At 44.3% G+C, this 10,390-nt stretch overlaps 1 protein-coding gene across 1 annotated transcript in view; it reads left to right on the forward strand.

Moving 5' to 3' along the window:
- DRD3 (dopamine receptor D3) overlaps positions 1 to 9,953 on the forward strand; it is a 44,511-nt gene extending 34,558 nt beyond the window's left edge. The window contains exons 5-8 of the mRNA XM_006773592.1: positions 3,249 to 3,445; positions 4,557 to 4,634; positions 7,095 to 7,440; positions 8,557 to 9,953. Of these exons, the coding sequence (XP_006773655.1) occupies positions 3,249 to 3,445; positions 4,557 to 4,634; positions 7,095 to 7,440; positions 8,557 to 8,753 (818 nt within the window). The 3' untranslated portion in view covers positions 8,754 to 9,953. The remainder of the gene's footprint in view (positions 1 to 3,248; positions 3,446 to 4,556; positions 4,635 to 7,094; positions 7,441 to 8,556) is intronic.
- Positions 9,954 to 10,390: the final 437 nt, after the last annotated feature.

A 10,390-nucleotide genomic window follows, 5' to 3' on the forward strand; every position in this document is an offset into this window, starting at 1 on the left:
CCCCAACCCCATATTGTCTTTGAGCATAGCACTGTTTTAATTAAATAATTAAAACAAGGTACCTCCTGGGGCATCTCCTGGGGAAGCCACAGCTCCTGTGAAGGCCTCACTGCCCTCGCCTCCTCGGGACTCAGCAGAAAGAAGATTTAAGCTACCTGATAGGATTTTCTCAGCTTTAAGTTTTTTCTCCCTGGAAGATTTCTTACACCCTCATTACCAGCTATTGCTTATTCACTCTAGAATTTTTTATAACACAAAATTGCTGGTATGGGGGCTTTACTCTACCCTGCAAATAGGACCTACACCGAGGTCAAACCTGGTGGGGACTGGAGTAGGGTCCCACTCGCTGGCCACTTGCCTCCTATGTCACTCTGCCTGCTAACAGTCCTCCCAGGATTTGGGGAGAGGCTGCCAAACATGGTGTGAGGGCAGGCAGCAGGGGAGGAAGGATGGGATGACAATGTAGGACCAGTGATTATACATCAGGGCCTTCATTGATTAGCCACCCTGAAATCACTACATGCTCTCTTCACTCTGTTTCTTATATATATGATTTGGCTATTTTTACTGCAAAAATAAATATCTGCACATGATAAAACATAAGGTGTAATGGAAGACATATGCGTACTTATATGTATCTCTCCCTTCTACCCCAATTGCTAATTCCTTCATCTCCCTCCCTAGAAGCAAACACAAGTACATACACTCGGGCATGTGCACACGCACATATATGTTTGTGTGTGTGTGTGTGTATCCATTTTTACACAAACAGACGCACAATATACCTACTTTTGCTCCTGGCTTTTTAAAAGTAGTCGTTAATGTATAGCATTTAGAGGTCAGCCTCCCAGAACCAGAGGAGGGTAGAGAAGGGTAGAAGGTATACCTGGAGGGAAAACGGGGACTATCTAGCACACCAAGGAGGCAACAAGGGGAATAGCAGGGATGCAGCCCTGCTACCCCTCTAGCCCACTTCTTACTAGCAAAACGTGCTGAGGTGCCTCTCGTCATAAATCATGGTCAGACTCTGATGACAGGAGAGCTCATGGCTGTTTAAAAGTTCAGAAGACCACCTGCTGCCACCCTATTCCTACCTCTGACCCCCAGCCCCCTCAGGCCAGAAGATGCCAATCTGTGGCCACTGCTCAAAGCTTCATGAGCCATTTCCTGAAGGACACTGGCACCAGCTTTGGTAGGATGGTACTAATATGACCTAAATTTCATCCCCTCCCCAGAGAATCGGAGAATTGGCGAGTAGCTCATGAAGATTCTGGTGGCACTGCTGTCGTTAAAATCCTCACTAAGCTAGGAGCACTCTTTTTGGTTGTTTGTTTTAATTCTTAGCTGTTACTTCCTGCCCCCCTCCACCCCGCCAAACATTGTTCCCTGTAAGTCTCGCTCCAAATTTCTATTCCAAGTGACCCCATCCCTTTTCAGTTCAAAAAGCTCAGAGGAGGTAAAACTTAAATAATAATAGTAAAGAATAAATAATAGTTGCCATTTATTTTCATTTCCTCTGTATGATGCAGTAACTTTTAGAGATACAGAAACTGAGGCTTGGATAGTTAAGTAATTTCTCTAAGATCACACAGTTAATAAGTGGCATACCTGGGTCTCACACCTTGGCTGTCTGCCCTCTGCTACCTCAGAGACCAAGAAGCAAAATGAGGGGCCATGTGGCCGCAGCCTTCTTCCTGCCAACTCACACCTGAGTCTATATCTTCTGAGACCAGATTTGGGTTGGAGAATGCCCAGCTCTTTATGAAGATTGGCCAGGTGTACCAACAGCTGTTGCTGACAACGCTGAACAAAGCACAAATATGCCATACCCCACTGGTTAGAGGGAGGTGGAGTGTCCAATTCACAGAAAGAAGATTGGTTTGGGGGTCAGAGTGGCTAGAGGAATGTATCCTAGCTCCACCCTTTTTAAGCTGTGTGATGTTGGGTCACTTACTAAATCTCTCTGAGCCCTAGTCTGCTCATCTGAGAATAAAGCCAGTAAGAGCACCTGTGTCACATAATGTTTCCATAATGATTAGGTAAGATAATGTGGATAAAGCCGTTGGCATATCACCTGCAAGGTATTGGTTTGCTTTCCATTTCTCTTTCAAGAGGGGCAAGCTCCAGGCCCTCTTCTGGGCATTGGAAGAATCACAACATCTGCTAGTGATGAAGGCAAAGCTACAAGGCCCTCCCAGGAGGAGTGGCAGGAGCATTCCCGAACATAGAACAGAGACAAGGACCCTCCTCAATTCACATTGTCCACAATGACCATATCCTTACTGGTCCTCTTCCCATCTCACTGCTGGCCGTGGCTGGAATTCCTTGAAAAATCAAATGCCTGTCTCATATTCAGCCACCACCTGCCCCATATCCTGGATTCAAAATGGAGACCTGGCATTCTCAGCAAAGAAGGCTTCCTCCATTCAGTGCGTTCAGCAATCCTCTCAGGCCTCCACTCCACAGGCCCCTTCCTGGGGCTGCATCCCTCCCACAAGCTTCTGGCTCATTGCTCGGTGACACTCGCCCCAGCCTCCCAGGCTGCATTCCTCCATGGCACTTAGCATAGCATATGGAAGGGATCATCTGTCTGTCTAGACCTGTGTTTGGCAAACTATAGCTCTCGAGCCACATGCGCCTCTTTGGCCCCTTGAGTGTGGCTCTTCCTAAGCCTTAGGAGTACCCTAATTAAGTTAATAACAATGTACCTACCTATATAGTTTAAGTTTAAAAAATTTGGCTCTCAAAAGAAATTTCAATCATTGTACTGTTGATATTTGACTCTGTTGACTAATGAGTTTGCCGACCACTGGCTGTGAGCTCCTTCAGGGGCAGACACGTGTCATGCCTCTTCACAGTCCCAGTGTCTGGCATGTAATCATTGATTTTTTTTAAGTGAACTGTGAGCAACACAAAGCTACATGAGACCTCCTACCCTCAGTGAGCTGACAACATAGCAATCAGGACCTGTGTGCTAACTACACAAAACAGACAAAAGTAAAGAGTTGTGAGGCACAAAGGAAGACAGAGTTGCTTCTGAATAACAAACTCAAGTAATCCTCCTGGATGAGGCAGCATGTGAACTGGGGCACCTTGAGGGTATAGGTGGGACCGGGAATCCCTGCTCCTCCAAGCTCCATGTGGATCAAAGTGTGCAGATACCACATGTGGTTTGGGGCCATATTTTGTGCTCCCCATTGAGGTCTCATATTTGGCAAACTGCTTTGCTTTCTCCTTTTCTGTCACAGGAGACCCCAGTGTCTGCTCCATCTCCAACCCTGATTTTGTCATCTACTCTTCAGTGGTGTCCTTCTATCTGCCCTTCGGAGTGACTGTCCTCGTCTATGCGAGGATCTATGTGGTACTGAGACAGAGGAGACGGAAGCGGATTCTCACTCGACAGAACAGTCAGTGCATCAGTGTCAGGCCCAGCTTCCCCCAACACGTAAGCATGTGGGTGGGGCAGAGGGAGGACAGCACCCAACTCCATGGCCTCCCAGCCTTGTGTCCAGCAGTGAATGTTTTTGCCTGAACTGCCACTTTGGAGACACACATCTGACCCCCACCTTCTAATCTGCTGGTATTGGCTCTGCTTTAGAGATAGTAAATTCAATCCAAAAAGTTCATTGATAGTCTTTCCTAGAGCACATCTTACTTGGGAAGATGATAGGATAGTTTCTAAACATGTTCTGCTTCCCTTCAAAGTCTTTCATTGTCCCCAAATGGCCAGAAGTTCGGATGTCACACAGGGTTCAAAGTTTTAGTGTGACAATTGCATCATGCACTTCTAGAAGGTTCCCGAGATGGACTTTCTGGCCAGACCACTCATTCCAAAAATTATTAGGGTCCATCAAAGTCTCCTTTCTTTACTATGTCAGTCCCTGTATCCAGGCATTGACAAGCTAGTAGACTGGGATGCTGATGATGCATTTTTGGGGTCTTGTTAGGCTCTGACAAGCAAGATTGTTGCCTCAACACTGATCTTCCAATTTCTGGGGTTTTAAGTTCTGCTTAGCCCAGTGCCCAGTGTCATAGTAGTTTACCCACAATGTACCTAAAGCATGAATGGAGACATACCAAACACTTGAAATCTTATAGGGAAGGGACGGCAGGAACATTATACAGCCTCCGCCTTCATGGAGCTTGGACTCTAAAGAAGCAAATAAGCACACCTCCACCCAAAGTTAATGAGCAGCCCAAAAGTGAGTGAGATGTTTGCCAAATGTTAAGTGAAGACAATTGAGCCCTCAAATATTGAATGCCTTTGAAGTTATGAGAAGAAAGATCAATATGCTCAGGAAAGAGGTTCAGAGACAGAATAAGAACTGAATTTGATCTTTAAGGCATTTGGATGTCTAGATCAATCTGAGTGGAGGTCAAACTCTCAACGTTGAAGTCCCAAGGCTTGAGTAGAACAAGAATATTGGTCCTCATGAAATAGGAGGTCAGCACTGGAGAATGAGTATATGAACATACTGTATTTAAACCATTGTCATCTATATGGTTCAACTGTGTAGAGTTTAACCTACAACTATTTCTCCTTCAACCTACCCTAGTCTTCCTGTCTTCGGCTGCACCCCATTCGGCAATTTTCACTAAGGGCCAGATTTCCATCAGATGCCACAGGGAAAATGGTAAGTAAACCACACCTTTAATTACAGGGAAAGAATAAGAGATATTTTCTCAAAGATCCTGGCTTGACTTGATTCCACTTCCATTCCAAAATAGAATCTAGCCCAGGGGTGGGCAAACTTTTTGACTCAAGGGCCACAATGGGTTCTTAAACTGGACCGGAGGGCCAGAACAAAAGCATGGATGGAGTATTTCTGTGAAATAATATAAATTCAAAGTAAACATCATTAGATAAAAGGGTACGGTCTTTTTTTTCAATAGTTTTATTCATTGCAAACGGGCCGGATTCGGCCCGCGGGCCATAGTTTGCCCACGGCTGATCTAGCCCAATCCCACACTTGTATCTACAATATAGAACAGATCTGAGATCCTGCCTGATTTGAGCTTCAGAGTAAGAATCAGCAAATGACACTCAAAAAGCATATGGCTATTGGGTGAGATCCCAATGACTGGAGTCAAAGACTCTTGGAAAGAAAATAGGATTCCACCGAGTCTCCTATCTACCTACTCCAGGACTTCTGTGAGGATCAAATGAGATGAGTCACTGGAAAACGCTTCACAGACATTTGGTTAAAGTGTAAAATGTTTGCACCTGGCTATAACGCAAGTTGTGTTCCTGGGCTGAAGAAATTTCAAGGAGGCTAGTAGTCGCTAGGGAGAGGAAGCCGGGCATTGCTACGTGACATCATTACCTGGCGCCGACAGCCACTATTTCCAGGCTGGGCTGGGCTGTGTGCTGCATTTTGCCCCATGGGGTTTCGGCAGCATCGGCTGTGATTTGGTATGGTGCCGCTCTAGCATGATTGCAGAGCCTGTGCCCCACTTTAGAGAAGCCGAGCGTTGCTTTCCATGGTGCCGTTTATTGTTAAATGGCCTGTTGCTAGGGAGAGGAAGCCGGGCATTACTATGTGACATCATTACCTGGTGTCCACAGCCACTGTTTCCAGGCTGGGCTCATAGCCAATCTTATTTCATCTATACCCCCACTTACATTCACATAAACTCATTGGATTGTTATGAAGCATTTCAAAATACTTTGTAAGACTCTCTAAAAATATTTTGTAAAAAAAAAAAAAAATTGCGCCATGGGTCTTGGCAGTGTCAACTGCGATTTGGCGGGCTGTCACCCTAGGGTGGTGGCGGGGCCTGTGTCCCACTTGGGGGAAGCCGAGTGTTGCTTTGTTGGCGTCAGGTCTGTGGTGCCGTTTCTCTGTACATGGCCAGTGCACATCACCACAGCTCCTATGTTGAGCGTTTGTCCCCTGGTGGCCAGTGCACATCATGGAGACAGGTTGGACAGTCGGGCACTTAGCATATTAGCCTTTTCTATATATAGGTATCCAATATACAAATTTTTCTCAATTGTCTCATAAATGTTTTATAGTTGATTTATTTGAATCAAAATTCAAGTAAGATCCATATTTTGCAACTGGTAAATGTTATTGTTGTCATCATTGCAATTTATTTGTTGAAGAAACTGAGTAGTTTGTTCAGATTTTGTTGCTTACATCCCGGTGGTGTCAGTTAACATGTTCCGCTGTATATCCTAGCCATTCTAACATAAAAAGGCCAGGCTATAATCCTGTGCTCTCCCCCTCCAGGGATGACTGTGATTCTCACTTGTTGTACATGTGGCAGGTTCTTTTAAGTGTAGAGTCAGAAGCAGATTTCATTAACCTTAGCTTTCCATGGTCCAATCATTCTCAGATGCGCCCTCTGAAGGTTTTGTGTGTGTGTCTGTGTGTGGGAATGTGTGTGGCTGAGGGTTGTGTGTGTGTGTGTGTGTGGGAGTGTGTGTGGGAGTGTGTGTGTGTGTGTGTGTGTGTGTGTGTGTGTGTGTGTTCCAATAAATTTTTATTCACCAAAACAAGTAGCGGGCCAAATTTGACCTGCAGGCTATATAGCCTGTCAATGCCTGGCCTTTATAAATCAAAGGGAAAAAATTATTGCAATATTATTGATCAGATCATGGAAATGTGTGGGGAAAAGATATATTAGCAATATTTGCATCATAAATTGATTATCTGACGATAACACATTTTTTCTTTTTTTCGTTTTTCTTTATCAATTAAAGTATTACATATATGTCCTTATCCCCCCATTGCCCCCCATGCCCCCCCAATCATGCCCTCACACCCATAATGCTCTCCAGTTCCATCCATGCCATTGCAACAGTATGGATGGAACTGGAGAGTATTATGCTAAACGAAACAAGCCAATCAGAGAAAGATAAATATCACATGATCTCACTCATTTGTGGAATATAATGAACAACATAAACTAATGAACAAAAACAGATCCAGAGACAGGGAAGCATCTATCAGACCATCAAACCTCAGAGGGAAAGCGCGTGGGGGTGGGGGTAAGGAGGAGAGATCAACCAAAGGACTTGTATGCATGCATATAAGGTTTTACACAATGATGGATTCCCCTTCCTTCGTTGCCTCCTCTTTTTCTTTCAGGGGCATTCAGAAGATAAGCAATATCCCCAGAAATGTCAAGACCCCCTCTTGTCACACCTGCAGCCCCTCTCCCCTGGCCGGGCACACATGGCGCTGAGGCGTTACTATAGCATCTGCCAAGATACAGCCTTCGGGCCACCAGGCTTCCAAGAAGGAGGAGGAGAGTTGAAAAAGGACGCGAGCCCTCGGAACTCCCTCAGCCCCACCATGGCACCCAAGCTCAGCTTAGAGGTTCGAAAACTCAGTAACTGCAGGTTGTCAACATCCCTGAAACTGGGGCCCTTGCAACCTCGGGGAGTGCCACTTCGGGAGAAGAAGGCAACCCAGATGCTGGTCATTGTGCTTGGTGAGTTTGGATCAGGTTGAGCTGAGCTGAGTTAGGCTGAGTTGGGTTAGGTTGAGTTTAGTGCAGCTGGCAGAGGGTTAAGGTAACCACATTTGACAGAATGGGAAATCCAATGATAGTTATATTTATAAATGTTTATCATATGACTGAAAAGGGTTTGTGTATAAACGTTAACTGGTGGAAATTGCAAGACCTAGACCAAAATTTATGAAATATGAAACTTAGCAGGTCACCTTATCAGGCTGCGCTTATCCATTGTGTTTGTTGTCTATCACATGGACTTACAATAATAGATAAATTAAATAATAAGTAAGATAATGATTAAGTAAAAGTGTGTGGTATTTACCAGATATTTAACAAATGCTTACTCTAAAATATTAAGTAAAAACAATAGGGATGCAAAAAACGATGGTTGTGTGGTATGATAAAATCTAGATTATATGAAATACAGAGAGAGAAAAAACCCTGAAAATTAATTCACCAAGATGTCAAAAGTGATTGACTTTGGTGGTGGGTATTTTTCTTCTTTCTACTTTTCTGTATTTACCAAATTTTCCATAATATATAAAATCAGAGCTAGTTTTTATAGTAAAAAAAATAACTTATTAAATAAATGTTTATTTATTTAAATTTAAAAAATTGAGAAATCACAGGTACCACATAGAGTGGAAGTCATTCATCCTCTTGATTATCACCGACAAACCACGCCTCCTTATGCCTCAGGGATGTAATGAGAACCCCTAGAAGTAATCTAAGGGTCTTCTTTCTTGTCAGTGCCTAACATCAAGTCTTGATGGATAGATATTAACTAAATATTTGGTTTAAATTAACAAGTAGAAAAAACTAGTAAAGAACTACCTAAAAATCAAACTAGAAAATTGATTTAGGAACAAAGGCCTAAGATAAATCAAAGATATTTTGATGTTTTCTCATCAAAAAAAAAGAAAAAGTGGCTAATCACACCTACTTCACAGGGTTGGTTTAAAAATTAAATGGGTATGTAAAACTTCCTGCATGGTAACTGGCATAAAGGAAACAAGCATGAGTCATTTTCATGTTATAACAAATCAAGTATGAAAACCTGTGACCCAGTTTTTCTCTCCCTTTGCGACCTAGGGACCTTCATTGTCTGCTGGCTGCCCTTCTTTTTGACCCACGTCCTTAATACCCACTGCCCAGCATGCCACGTGTCTCAGGGGCTTTACAGAGCCACAACATGGCTGGGCTACATGAACAGCGCCCTCAACCCTGTGATCTATACCACCTTCAACATTGAGTTCCGTAAAGCCTTCCTCAAGATCCTGTCTTGTTGAAGGAGAGGAGAGAACACCTCCTATGTCCACCTTTAGCTGCCATGCCACTGGGCCACTGGCCAAGGCCTGCTCCTAAAGACTCTGCCATGACCTCTGGCATGTCATAGGAAGAAGATTGCTGGAGCCAGGATGTCTCTGAGTGGCACATGCAATCAACTGCTTCCTGCAAAACAGAATGGTCTACCTCCCCAGCTAAAATCTGACTTCGTCTTGGTAATCTTCAAATGGTTGGAAGGCCCCTGAGTGATAAGCAATAATTCAGAAAGAAGCTGATAAAACGTGACTCTACGCATACACATAATTATCATCAGAGGCATGATCCATTACAGTGAAGGAAAAATGAACAGATCTCATAATTCTCAACTTGCCAGGAGTCCTTGAAATGTCAGCCAGTGAGCCATCTTCCAGAACAGACAGCCTTCCTTCCTTCAAACCTCTAATTCACTGTCAGGCTAACCTTGTACTGATATGAGCCCACTCCTTTTTGGTTATTCCTTTCATTCATTGTATCCTGAAATATAATGGCAAGGCCAATGCTGCTACCTCTTTATGGGATCTGTAGAGACATCACTCACCCTGAAGGAGACATTGTCCCACATTGGGATTTAAGCTTCATTTCAAACCTCGATGACCCTGTATTTTAGCTCTAGCTGTGAGATCCTTTGATCCCATCCCCTTACACTCAAAGAGTCTCAACACCAGAGTAATTCAAGATGGGGGTGTTAAGTGAAAAAGGAATGACAATCCCACTGTAGTATTGTTCTTGAACCTTGTGGTTCAGAACATGCCTTAGATATGCTTTTCATAATGCTACAAGGTTTTCTTCCTCAGTCATCTCCATCTCCTGTGTAACAGAGACCCAGTACTTTCAGACTCTAAGACTCATTAAGTATTAAGTGTCTGCAAAGTGCCTGTTACCTCCCAGGTTCTGCATATATGACAATGAATAATACAGATCTTGTCCTCAAGGAGTTTGCCACCTGCTCCTGTGTTTGCCCATTTACTTGTAGAAGAGGCTAGGGACTCGCCTAGACCACAGAGAACCTCAGAACTGAGGCACCAGGCAGGGAAGCTGTCCAAAACTATCACATGGACAGTCTTTGTAAAGCCCTAACACAGATCCTAAACATCACCATTCCAACAACTGAGATTAAAGGTATCCTATATAATAAAAGGCTAATATGCAAATCAACTGAATGGCAGAACGACCAGTCGCTCTGATGTGCATTGACCACCAGGGGGCAGATGCTCAGCACAGGAGCTGCCCCCTGGTGGTCAGTCTGCTCCCACAGGGGGAGCACTGCTCAGCCAGAAACTGAGCTCACAACTGGCGAGCGCAACAGCGGTGGCAGGAGCCTCCCCTGCCTCTGTGGCAGCGCTAAGGATGTCTGACTTCCCACAGGGAGCAGGCCTAAGCCATCAGTTGGACATCCTCCGAGGGCTCCCAGACTGTGAGAGGGTGCAGGCCGGACTAAGGGAACGCCCCCTACCCCCGCCCCGAGTGCACAAATTTCGTGCACCGGGCCTCTAGTATAGAAATAATGTGTAAATGTCATTCAAATTGCGTTTAGAAGGAACTTGAATATTCTCATCATTTACCTTTTCACCTTTAGAAGCTATTATTGATTACAGAATTA

This window comes from Myotis davidii, unplaced genomic scaffold (assembly GCF_000327345.1).
Source record: "Myotis davidii unplaced genomic scaffold, ASM32734v1 scaffold201, whole genome shotgun sequence".
Classification (NCBI taxonomy): domain Eukaryota; kingdom Metazoa; phylum Chordata; class Mammalia; order Chiroptera; family Vespertilionidae; genus Myotis; species Myotis davidii.